At 42.8% G+C, this 13,624-nt stretch overlaps 1 protein-coding gene across 1 annotated transcript in view; it reads left to right on the forward strand.

The window, feature by feature from the left end:
- Skor2 (SKI family transcriptional corepressor 2) overlaps positions 1-13,376 on the forward strand; it is a 43,490-nt gene extending 30,114 nt beyond the window's left edge. The window contains exons 7-8 of the mRNA XM_028872027.2: positions 6,523-6,588; positions 12,751-13,376. Of these exons, the coding sequence (XP_028727860.1) occupies positions 6,523-6,585 (63 nt within the window). The 3' untranslated portion in view covers positions 6,586-6,588; positions 12,751-13,376. The remainder of the gene's footprint in view (positions 1-6,522; positions 6,589-12,750) is intronic.
- Positions 13,377-13,624: the final 248 nt, after the last annotated feature.

Genomic DNA, 13,624 nt, shown 5'->3' on the forward strand with positions numbered 1-13,624 from the left:
TACTTAAGACATCATTTTTCTGTCTTTTAAAATGGAAATTACCATCCAAGAAACAAGAATTGAGATTTCAGGGTGACTGTGACTAGAAGAAAATAGGCCTTAGGACAGGAGTTAGGCGTTTATTTCAGGGCCCCCTTTTAAGGCCATCTGTGTAACTTTAATGTCTTAATTTCCTTTGACAGTTGGTTTCTTAGGAAAAGAGGAAAAAACAGTATATGCCATAACAAGCATGTACTTTTGCTAGAAGAGAAAATGTCTCAGATCTTTCTATGTGTTGCGTTCATGAAAGATACAAATTGTGTTACTAAGCATGGCAAGTGTTATTCATTCATGCCCTACTAGGTAGTAAAGTGCTCCTGGGGTGAATGAAACAGTTTGAGAGAGCCAAGACCTCCCCAACACACATGAACTACACACACACACACACACACACACACACACACACACACACACACACCTCTTTGGGTACAATATAATTCCTGAAATTCACAAAGACATTTGTAGGCAAGCAACATGAAAATTAATGAAACAAACAAGGCCTCTTTTTCCTTATTCCCTCTCTTTTGGGTCCCCTACAATAAGACACCAGGGCCATGGAGCTGCCTCCAGCTCCCAGCATAGTGTATAGCCTTCAACGCTTGAAAGAAACATGTTGTTGCACAAATCACCCCAACCTAATCCCTACACAACACAGCCATTCTTTTTAATTCTTTCTCAGATTCTCCTGGGTTGGTACTGATGTCCTCACATGTTCTTCACACACCAATAACAGAAGGCACAGTAGTGAATTACAGAGAGCTCTTGTGTTATTACTGTCCTGCCTGCCACTTATAGAACACTGTAAGGTCTACCAAATTGGACTCAAGGCCCATCCTGAGTGTCAGGTCTCCCAAAAATGAGCTGCTGTAAGGCTGAACCTGACAGGAATATTATAATCCAAAGTCATGTGAAAAGTAAACATGAATGTACCTGGAGACCTTGCAGTATGGTGCCAGTATGAATGGCCCTTCTCAAGATAGGCGGAACAAAAAAAGCCTGGTGTCAGAGTTGCTTTTGAGTGGGAAGGACCTGTTTTTTTTTAATTCTTCTGCTTACTTTTTGAAAGGAGACATCAGATGCAATGTTGTTTGAACAGTTATTTATCTAGTTCCTAATTCAGCTTTATGTATCTGTAAAGCACCTAAGGAGATGTCTTCATAGAATCTCTGAAGATTATCAAGGAGTTGCAAAGCATCACAGTTTGATTTGTTCTCACAGTATTTCAGTAGAATGGTCTCTTCACCGGTCAGTATGGTTATGAACTTTGCTCCCTGGTAACAAAACGAACCACTCGGGTCATTTAATATTCAAAGTCTACACAGTGGGCCGGGCGGTGGTGGCGCATGCCTTTAATCCCAGCACTCGGGAGGCAGAGGCAGGCGGATCTCTGTGAGTTCAAGGCCAGCCTGGTCTCCAAAGCGAGTTCCAGGAAAGGTGCAAAGCTACACAGAGAAACCCTGTCTCAAAAAACAAAACAAAACAAAACAAAAAAGTCTACACAGTGAAGAGTCACAGAACACGCACTCTTTTCTTTAGATGAAGTAAAAACATAGCCTGTCTTCCAATCCTGGAGAATTAAAATATACTAAGACTGTCACATTTGGTAATGGTTCCTGTGGCCACACAACACATTTACTCTGTATTGTTACGCAGTGTTCCTATTCAAAATACTTACATGGAAAGCATCTTGGGTGTCATTGCCATAAAAAGAGAAGTCGTGAATTTCTTTGGCTTCTACATTTTTAGGTCCTCTGCTGACTATAATTTCTGTGCCTTCTTTTTCCAGTTTGTTGGATACAAACATGTAATGGCTATACAGTCAAATGATCGAGCCTCCTTCTGCATTTACAAGTGAATGTGCATATACTGCGATACTAATGTTAAAGCCCATGCAGAATCAGGTTACTTAACGTTTATAAATGGCCACAAGATAACTCTTAAAATGACACTTAAAATTTGAATTTTCTGCTACTTGTGTGCACAAAAAAAAAAAAAAAGAATCTGTCATCCCTAATCTGAATTTTCAAATACCTAAAGTGTTTTCTTTGCTAAACCAGATTTATTTCTATAAAACAGAGAACGACACTCCTTTAGCTATGGGCAAAATGCAAACGCTTTAAAATTTAGCAAATTTGTAAAAAATGTAAGTGTTAGCATAACAAAAGGCAAAGGAATTCTCGGCCACAATACATTATGACTCTGGGAGAAATATGTCAATTTTAAAAAGTAAAATCTATTGTCTATTAGGGTTGGAAAAAAATCAGAAGATGTTTTACTCAGCACATAACCTTTCCATTGAAATTTACCTGAATCCTTGAATGTGTAATAATTTATAGCAAGAACTTGGCTTTCTTTTTCATTGCTTATTTGACACTCATTCTTTAAGAAAGTACATCTATATAAGCAATTACTGTAGGTTTGCCTAAGGTGCACTCTTAAACCCAGAGCTCTTCGAGGATGCTGTCTGCTACCAGCACAGAGCTCCCGAAACAGGGCTAGGCCCAGACTCAGCACCTGAACTTGCCTGGCAGCTACTGCCTACTGCGAGGCGAGACGCAGAGACAGGACAAATGTGCTAGTCTTGAAGTGCCCTCTGCTGTTGTTCCAGAGTGCTGCAGTGACGTGCAGCCAGGGACACAGGAGTTCTCCATCCAATGACTCCAATTAAAATAACATCTAAGCAATAAATGTAGTATTATTGTTTCATTCGTGGTGGACTTGTAAAATCAGCTTACCACTTCCTTGTATGGGAACACAGTAACTCTTTACCGAGGAACAGTAGGTCCTTATCATTGTTGGTGAGCACCAGTGAGGAGGAGACACAGCTTTTCAGTGATAACTATCTTTCCTTAGATATTGTCCACTATTCTTTGGGATGAGAACTTGACCAAATTTCCACAGTCTCAAACCAGAAAGTTCTTTAAATTGCATCATCTATCATTTTTCTAAAAGGCAAATAGAGCCAGGCGGTGGTGGTGGCACACACCTTTAGTCTCAGCACTTAGGGGCCAGAGCCAGGCAGATCTCAGTGAGTTCGAGGACAGCCTGGTCTACAGAGCGAGATCCAGGACAGGCACCAAAACTACACAGAGAAACCCTGTCCCAGCTTCACTTTTGTGGCTAAGCATGTGTGGTAAGAAGGTCCCTGCAAGCTTTGGGCTTGATGAAGAAACCACAGAAGCTTCCGTAAGACTCTATAGCAGTAGACAGACTTTGACACTATGCATCTTTTTTCCACTTAGAGATCAAGTGCCCCGTGTCTTAACAATGGCTCCATTGTCCTTTCATCCTGGGGCATTCTTATGTTTCTAGCTTCGAGATATTGACTCACCCGAGTGTCTGAGTTCAAAACAGCTCTCCCTCCACACAAACTTGAGACTTATCTTTTTTTGGTGAGACACCAATGTTTTTGACCTACTAGGGTCAACTGGGTAAGATATAAAGTATATAACATTTCAAAATTTTTTTATCCAAGCCTTGGTGATTTCCACACTGATCAAAATGAAAAGAAAGCTTTTTGTAAGTCCTATAGTAGACTTCCATAGGAATAAATAGCTTAAACAGATTCTCTAGAATATGAAACTCCCAAGTCAGGAGTATTCGCTGACATCTGTAAATTTTTTTTTAATTTTTTTTACACATATTAAAAGTTTTATTAGACATCTGTAAATTTAATATTATGTTTTATAGAATCTGAGGAACCGTCAGTGATATAAGACACCATTGACTAATGACTCAAAAAGAAAAAAATCTTCTAATTATAATTCTAATATACCATCAGTTATCATACATCTAGTTTCAGAGATGTTAAAATGTGCAGGGGAAAGTGTGTCTTGGAACCAGTAAAATAGCCTAGTTCTAGGCAACAAGTGGGGCATGTGGTAATCTTTATTTATCATTTATGATTCAGGGCTTGGAATTCAAAACACACAACGGTTGGCCCAGATGCTTTTGCCCTTTGTTTTTGTTATTACCTGGCTTTCATTTTATCCTCGTTCCAAGGAAACAGACAGAGAACTCAGCATTTGTATGAGGACAATGCTCTGTGGCAATTTAAGTTCTAATCTGGAGCTTTGAGACTCTGATGCAGTTATTTGGAAATATCCCCCCCCCTCGCCCCCCGATCCTTTATCTTTCTAGCTAGATAAGATGTGAGCAAGGGAGGGAAAGAGGGAGAACAGAATGGAGGGGAAGTGAGAGGGGAGACACGTGACTTGGCTGAGACAACATCATCATCCTGCGGTTTTCTCTGGGTTAGGATGTGGTTTACTCACTTTGGTGAGTGGTCCAGGTGGTATGAATTTCTCTCCTGTAGTGTCTGGCATGTAACAGACACAAAGTCCTACAGCATCTAACCATCATTTTAAGTAGGAAAATAGAGTGAGAGCATCTTACTGTTAACTCTCGCACTTGGAGGCTTATATCAGATTTTGCTATCCTAAATAATAAAATCCCACTCAAGACTCTGGTATCATGCATCTGACAAGAGAGGTCACCCATGTTGTTTGGCACTTACAGCCTACACCAGAATGGGAACCCCCCATCCAAGGGTGTCTCCATGAACAGCAGGTAGAGCATAAACCTCCCATGAGAAGAAGAGGTAATTAGCATAGGTCCCCATCTAACTGCCTTGTCATAGCTATCCAGATGTTCTTAAGCCCCATTCTAAAATATGAGGTTAGAGTGCTGAACGTCTTATGCTGTTGTGTGAATCATTCATTTCAATGCTGCAACTTTCGGTTTATTCAATATATTGTGTATCAAACGGGTGAGGTGCTTATTTTTATCTTCTCTTTGTCCATTAAAACACTGCTTGATTCAAGTGACCAGCTTTATAGCAAAATGGTCCTGCTTATTATCTTAGTCACCACATCGTTGTAAGCTCACAGTCTCTTTCCATTAATAAAGTCCCGTGTGTAGATCAGTGAACCAAGAAAGTAAATCAAGGGCCTAGAGAGATGGTTCAGTGGTTAAGAGCACTGACTGCTCTTCCAGAGGACCTGGGTTCAATTCCCAGAACCCACATGGCAGCTTACAACTGTCTGTAACTTCAGATCTAGGGGACCCAACATCCTCACACAGACATACATGTAGGCAAAATATCAATGCATAAAAAATAAAAATAAATAAATTATAAAAAAGAAAGTAAATCAAATACTCAATAAAGTGCTGGGGTGGGGAGATGCATACAACAAAATATTAAAATATTCCATGTCCAAGCATGGTGGTGCACACCTCTAATTCTAGTACTTAGGAGGCTTGAGGCAAGAAGATCACAAGTTTGAATTCAGCCTGAGCTACAAAGGAAAGGAAAGAAGAAAAATGAGGGAGGAAGGAAGGGAAGGAAAGGAAGGGAGGGAGGGAGAGAGGGAGAGAAGTATTATCTAATTAAAGGAAAATGATTGTATTTTTTCTCTTACTGCTTTTATGTAACAGTCATATTTTGGGATACATTCTAAAAGACTGAGTACTGGGGTTAGAGAGATGGCTCAGTTGTTAAGATCACAGGTTCTTCCAAAGGACCCAGGTTCAATTCCCAGCATAACTCGGATCCTAGTCCCAGGGGATCTGACACTCACTTCCACGGCACTGCATGCAGTTGGTGCAGAGACATAACATGCAGGCAAAACAAAATAAAAATAAAATATCAGAAATGGGCTGGTTACTTATCTCCTCAAATGTAACACAGATGCAAATTTAGAGTCCTAAATTTAACCTCATAATGATGCAAGCAGGTAACACAATGACGGAGTCCCTTGACCAGGGTTAGAACACAATGCCAATGCCAGAGTTGCTTGACTGGGGTTAGTATAAAAGCAAATGTAAATAATGTATGGGTCTGCTCTCAGCCATTTGAATTTTCTAATGAAAAGTCACATATCAAATGTGATAGGCTTTCATTCGCAACCCACTATTCAAAAACACTTTTCAAGTCCATCCAGATAGAATTCTCAGGTCGTGTCTCCCATTCAGCGCAGTTATTTCTAATTCTTCTCATCAGTAATTGAGAATTTACCCGAAGTAATAATTTATGTTTAGTCTTCTTTGTGATCCACAATGATAGCATGTCTTATAAAGAAAACATTCCAATTAAACTGAATGATCACCTTGAACTAGTTTGTAATAGCATTCATCTTTCGTGACCTTGGCCCTATTTCAACATTGTAATTCAGTTTTCAAATAATGATAATACCATACAATTAAATACAAAGACCTTAAAACCCTTTTAAAGGAAAATGCTTCATGCTAACCTCAGTGATTAGCCGTAGCAACAATCCGGTGTGTGATTGCCTGTTCGTCCTTGCTGCGCTTTGAAGGCAGGCTCTGTGATACTGTCTGTATACCTCAGCAGCCTCACACTGCTGAGCAGAAGGCGCTCTCCGCAGGGAAGAGCCACTGACATTCGAGTTGTTAGGGGTGATGAAGGTTCTCCATTAAGTATCTGTCTCCAGCCTGACGGTCTTGTTTGTTTCTGCCTTACAGATCCCCTATGCAGCAAGTTTGATCAGGAAAGAGAAGCTTGGCGCCCATCTCAGCAAAAGCTAAAAGGTGAGCTTGCCAGAGGAGACGGTTCTTCGTAATCCTTCCTGCCGATGCTGGGGGTGTTCCTTAATGAACTGTTTGTAATGACCCGAGGGATTGAGAAGTTGTATCCTGTGTTTAAGTCAATACACCAATGCATTTGTTATCCCAGGCTTGGACTTCCTAAATGAAAGGCTGAGCGCTTCTAAGAAAAGCCACCGCAAACTCCTAAATTTAAAACCTTCTCTATCCGGGCTTTAGAAGTGACAGCCATTCTGCTCTGATGCCCCTTTCTCTGTAAGTCAGCAGTCATTCTTGTGTCCCATTCTCTCAGCTGTTTCCAAAAGTCTCTCCCAGTCTGACTTTCACATGAACAGCTGAGGAGTCACACAGACCACGGAGACTTCCTGTTCAGGGAATAGTAATCTGGCCTTTCCCTAAACCAAAACATTTCTCTCAAATGAAACCAGCTTCGAGGTCACATTCCTGGCAAAAATTTAAAAGAAAAATATCTCAACTTAAAGAAAAGCAGGCAGTGAAAATTCTCTGATCATTGTCAGAGCACGCCTAAGAATTTCAAAAGCAGTCTTTTCAGTCTATTGAGGAATGCGTGTGCAGTCATTAGAATCGTAAGACTACAAAAAGCTGCAACGTGATTAGGGTTAGAATATGATTAGGTTAGGATGACCTAACAATGAGAATTGGTAAATCAAGCCAAGTCCAGTGTTAGACTCCCCCCACCCCCGCACCCCTCTCCGTGTGTGTGTGTGTGTGTGTGTGTGTGTGTGTGTGTGTGTGTGTCATGTGCATGCGTGTATGCAGGTACACTTGTCCATGCATACATATGGAGGCCAGAAGTCAGTGCTGGGTTGTCTTCCTGTATTGCGCTCCATCTTCCTTTTTGATACTGTGTCTTCATTGAAACCGGAACTCATCACTTCCGCTAGACTAGCTGGCAGCAAGCTACCGTGGTCCACCTGTCTCTGTCCATCCCCTTGCCCTGGTGCTTGGGTTACAGACCCAGCTTTTCTGTGGGTCCCGAGAACACCTCGGGTCCTTGTGCTTCCTCAGCGAGCACTTTTCCCACTGAGCCATCTCCCAAGCCTCCAGGTAGCATTCCCTCCTGCTCCTGGACAAGAGGTGCATGTTATCATTCCTTCCAGATGACACTGAGATTTTCCTCCCCCTGACATTTATCTTCAACTCACTAGAGTCTGTTGCGGGATGGGGGCAGGAGGGCTTACAAAGCAGACTCACGGTCTTTTCTGTCATCCATGCTTCTCTTTTGCATATCGTGTGCCTGCCATGTGCGGATGACTGTCTTTGCCACCCTCTCTGTCAGGGACCTATTTCAATATTTGCTTCGATAATGATAACGTGACATATCATCTTCTCCCCAAACCCCAAAAAACACTCATATGCTGTCTCTTTGTCTTGTGCACGGGGGAATGAAGTGCAGAGAAAGGACACGTGACATCTTGGGCCTGGGTTGCAAAGCTATGAAGACGTGCCAAGGCACCCTACCTTAGATACAGTCTTTGTCTACTCCAGCCTGGACATCTTGTTCTCGGCGGAGAAGAAAGTGAAAGTATTGGAAGTAAAAGTATTCTGTTTCCAGGGCTGGAGAGATGGCTCAGTAGTTAAGAGCACTGGCTGCTCTTCCAGAGGACCTGGATTCAATTCCCAGCACCCACATGCAGCAAAGAGCCATCTGTTAACTCTAGTTCCAGGGATCCAACACCCTCTTCTGACCTCCATGGTCACAAGACACACAACTGGTACACAGACATGTAGGCAAACACCCACACACATAAAATAAAAATAAAAATATTTTTTAAAAAAGTATTCTGTTTCCATCTCCATAAACCTAAACTCAAATGTGAATGTGAGTTTGGCTCTCAACTGAAATATTTGTAATAAGTCTGATGTTGACTGGACAATTTTTTCCATATTATAATAGAGCAGGTGATCAAGACAAGAATAACCTAAATGAATTGTGATAAATACTGAAAATGCCAAACTAACTGTCTTTCAAATCACGGAGAAAATACTAGCATGAGTGTTTAAAAAGAACCTTGTGTAACCCACATTCAGCAAAGCAAATTATGAAGTTGTATAAGTGGTGACATCTGCAATCAAAACTGAGTCCGTGTATATAAGATAAATTGGCTTTTAGGTTTCCAGCATTTGGTGCCTGTCTTGCCTGGGTCACAGCCTTTCTCCCACTTCCCGCCCCCAGTGTAAGTTCATTCTGTGTATTTGTGCGCCTCACATCAAAGACGTCATATTGAATGTTTGACTCCGTGTTTGTGAGATTCGTCCATTAGAGGGTGGCTTGATTTATCTGTAGGAACTTCAATGAGTTCTTTAATTCCTCCCACTTCCCCATCTCATCTTCCCCGCTCGTTCACAAATCCCATCTTGCACCTACGTAGCGAAGACTCATTGCCCTGAAATCTCTGACAATGGCACAGCATATGGCTAGGTAGAGAATGAGATTGATTTATGGTTAGTAACTAATGCTTCCTCCATGCTGATTTCGTTTCCATCCTTGCAGACAACAGGGATTTCTCTAAGTAGACCCTGGTGCTTTCGGAAGATTAGCGGTTACTTAACTGCTTAGCTCACCCAGCCATGCAGAGACTCATGACCATGTTGTTAGAGGCAGTCTCTGCCTTTCAGCGTGTGGAGTCTGCAAGGAGTCACCCCAAGAGAGATTATAAGATAAAAATCATTACAGCAAGGAGGAGAGAGACGGTTCTGTCTTGCTGAGTGACCACAGGTTTCCAAATTAGGGACTGATGCATTACCATCTTATGCAAGAGTGACCCTTAAGGTAGTGTTCATGCCCACCCAGTGAATTCCAATATGAATATTAAGGGGAGGAAGCTTTTCAAAACCGCAGGCAATCCATTTAATAAGCCGAGCAAGTACTGCCACATATCACTGCTCCCCACGTCTTCTTTGGCCCTCTGTTAGAACATGAGAAATTCCATGGTGTGTCAAATTAAAGTGGCTACCCAGGCCAGCGTACAAACTGTAATTCCGCCCGAAGAGCCAAGTTCCTCTTATTAACATCAACCTCACAGTTAAGGCCCATGCGCTGAGCACTCTTAACTCGCCCTTAATATATTCATTATCTGTGGATTTATTTAAAGTCTTTCTTCAACCTAGGCACAGTCCCCTTTGGGGCAATGAATTCTATTTGTTTAGCAACCAGCTGTGTAAAGGGTAGTTTGGTTTATTTATCTCTAAACCATCTACTAAAACAAACCCCGCTAGATTAGACATTGTTCTGCTTGGCTAGTCTGTTGTGTTGTGAGCTCAGGAGAGCAATAGGAAAGAGTTGAGAAACATGTCGAGGAGTTATGGGTGGATACTCACCTGGGCCCTTCTAGACATTTATTGTGTGTGTGTGTGTGTGTGTGTGTGTGTGTGTGTGTGTGTGTATGTGTGTGTGTGTGTGTGTAACGTGTGTGTGTGTGTGTGTGTGTGTGTGTGTGTGTGTGTGTGTGTAACGTGTGTGTGTAGGAGTTCACACAGGACAAAAGTGCCATCCTGGACTGGAGTTACAGATGGTTGTGAGCCTCCTCATGAGTGCTGGGAGCTGAATCCGGTCCTCTGCAAGAGCAGTCGGTGCTCTTAGCCATCTCTCCAGCCTGTGGACTCATTTTTAACTCTGGAGTCACTTCTGATGTTGTTCCTTGTCTGCAGTTATTGCTCTAAACAGCTCCTGCAAGATACCTCAGGGTCACCAGCATGCAGTCTCTACCCCAGATAGAAAGTGTTACGATGCCAACATTGATTTAATTATTACTTTATGTTCATTTTCTTTCAATTACCTTCGAAATTTTGCAAATGCCATTTGTGTGACCTGTGGAAACACCCATGTCTTTACCAGGACATAATGAAATTGTTTTACCTGAGTGGGAAGTGAATCATAGGATGACTCATTTACAGTGGCACGCTATTCTCCAAGCTGTAGACTTTAGCAGTAACTGTGCCAGATCTGGGACTAAATGCTTTGCTCTTTTACTTTTGTGGTATGCAACTCTGTAAGGTAGGTGTTATAAGTCTTTGAGGCAGATCACATTTCAGCGCCCATTTCATAGATTCTAACACTGAGGCTTAGGGAGGTCCTAGAGCTGCCAGCTGATAACACCAGCATTCAGCCTTGGTCTGTTTGCCACTTAGACACTTCCTGCCTTCCTTGGAGCCTAGGGCTGATGAGGAGCAGGCAGGATTCTAAATATGACACAGTAGCCTTTGTTACCCATCAAGACATCCCATTCAATGTCTTTGCCTTTGCTCTTATCCATACATTAAGGGCAAATTCTCTTCCTATTCTGTAGCCCTGAGGATCGCTCTTGCATCCCAGGCTTCTGCTATATTCTCTCTCTTCCTTAAAGGGCTGCTTTTGCTTATTTTTTAAATTTTATATTATATTATTTTATTCCGAATTATGTGAGGGGTACACATGAGTACAGGTGCCCACAGAGTTCAGAGGAAAGTGTTGGATCCCCTGGAGTCACAGGCGTGTATAATCAGCCAAATGCGGCTGCTGGGAACCAACCCCGGGCCCTCCACCAGAGCATTGCACGTTCTTTACCACTAAGCCATCTCTCCAGCCCCAGCTACAGACCCACAGACGATGACCCCTCCCTGGTTTTGCCTACGTTTGCATTATTTCTATCACCAGCTGCTGCTTTGGACACTTCTAGAGAGTCTGAAAATGTGATTTCTGCCCCTGTGTTAAGAATATCTACCTCTTTGCTAAATTACCAGCATTTCCACTTTTCACTTATGGAAAAGCAAACAAACAAAAAAACAGCCTAAGAACAGTGAGAAAAACATTGCAAAAGGATCTTGAGAGGACGTAGCCGGACCCTCTGCCTTCCCTATGCATGACCAAAGATGAAGAGGCGGGGGTGACTCCAGTCAGGCCCTAGGGGACAAGAACCTCTACCGGGAACAGCAATGTGCCCCCACTGTCCTCAGCACCGTAGGTCAGTCGTCCTATGCAAGTCAACCCCCTGAGATGCAGACTGCTGCTCTGCCGTCTCTCATCTGATGAGCAGAGACATGGGCCTGATATCCGCAGTGTGGCCGGAGACCCTGAACTTGATCTGTGTTTCTCTGACCTGTGACCTGCAGCTGCAGCCTTCTTCACGTCTTTTCATCAGTTATGAATGTGCCAATCAGATTCTGAATCACAAAACCTTTAGGCGTGCTTCTACAGTTTCACTGACATCATAAGAGCAAATAACGGATGGATGGATGGATGGATGGATGGATGGATGGATGGATGGATGGATGGATGGATGGATGGACGGATGGACGGATGGACGGATGGACGGATGGATGGATGGATGGATGGATGGATGGACAGATGGATGGATGGATGGATGGATAGGTGGATGAATGAAATAGCATGACTTAGAGCATCCAACCAAAACCAGCAGGCCAGGGGGCATGGACTGCATTTGCTCCTCCATGGCAGGCTGGCTTAATACTTGCCCAACAATGGGAAGCTGTAGTTTCTAAAGCGAGTCAAATACCTTTACTGTGAAGAAGGCTCAGCGAGGCGGCACACTCCAATTTAATGAACAGTTCTAGCTTGTTCCAGTGTCAGCAGAGATGCACAATCTAACACAGCAGACACTCATATGCAAACAAAGATACTAGCATCCTTGCATTTTAAAGACCAAGAGTGTTCAGGATCTGGGGAGATGGACTCACTGGCAAAGGTCTTGCTCCGCAAGCGTAAGTGCCTGTGTGTGGAGGCCTACCAACCGTGCAGCTGTGCATTTCTGAACCCCCAGCACTGGTAGAGCAGAGACAGGTGTATCCCCAGAGCTCACTGGCCATCCAGCCTAGCCAAATAGGGGGCTCCAGGCTCAGTGAGAGACCCTGCCTCAAAAACTAGGCTGGGGAGCGATCTAGGAAGACACCAGCATTGACCTCTAGCTTCTCCATACACACTGATGGGCATGCATGTGCACCTGCATGCATACACCCACAGCAACCTATATACATGCATATAACACACACTTTGCTTTAAATGTATTGAAACTGTAATAAAAAAAAAAAACTTCTCTATCACTTTGTTTTCATTATCTGATTGTGTTATGCTGAGGTTGTCATGTGCTCTCTCTCTCTCCCCTCTCTCCTCTCTCTGTCTTATCCCAGGTTACAGACCCACTTACTCTTGTTCTCTTGTAAGATACAGCCTACCACTGAGCACTTCGGACCTGCAGGAAAACTGCGAATTGAAAGGGCTTGGGAATCAAAGTCAGGTTCAAGAGACGCCAAGGACAAGCGACCTCACAGCAGCATGGACAGCCATGTAAAATAGACTGTGGCCATCATTCATTAGGAGGGGGGAGGGGGGAGCCAACCAGAGCAGTCAATGCTTGTCACATCTTTTGGTGGAACCAAAGTTTGAATGTTTGTGTTTTTAAAGCCTACCTGAACCCAGAGCGCAGGAAGCGCTGTTGGCCGACAGGCTGGGTGGGGAATCCATGATGGTCCTGTGTGGTCTGCGGTGCCACACAGTTGTCCTTTGCTTTTACAGAAGTGATTTGTAGTGGAAAGAAAACAGAAAAGCAATCCCGGGAATGGGGACTTATGTTTGAACAAACCTGCTTTTCCTAGCAAGCTGGGACAGACACATGTGGCCCCTTCCTCACTGGTACTTTGCCTGCTGTATGAAGATTGTATTCCTCTGGAAATATTTTACAGTTTAATATTGAGTGTAATTAAGAATATAATCATGTTATCAAAAATGGTATTTAACTCTGTTGTAGTTTCTTTAACATTCATGTGGATAAAAAGTCTATAATAAAAAAACTATGAAGTAATAGATGTGTTCATGTAGTTAAATGCATACTTGCTTGGGGGCATCTCATAGTAACTAATGCTTTTTAGAGTTATTTTGGCATAAAGTACTTGAATAAATTATTTTTGAAAACAGAATTCCTTCACAGATGGTTATTAAAGGTTAGGCTCTGTCAGCACGTGGAAGAGCCACTCCCTGACCTCAGGATCCTTCTAGATTCCTGTC

The sequence above is a fragment of the Peromyscus leucopus genome, chromosome 19 (assembly GCF_004664715.2).
Source record: "Peromyscus leucopus breed LL Stock chromosome 19, UCI_PerLeu_2.1, whole genome shotgun sequence".
Taxonomy (NCBI): Eukaryota; Metazoa; Chordata; class Mammalia; order Rodentia; family Cricetidae; genus Peromyscus; species Peromyscus leucopus.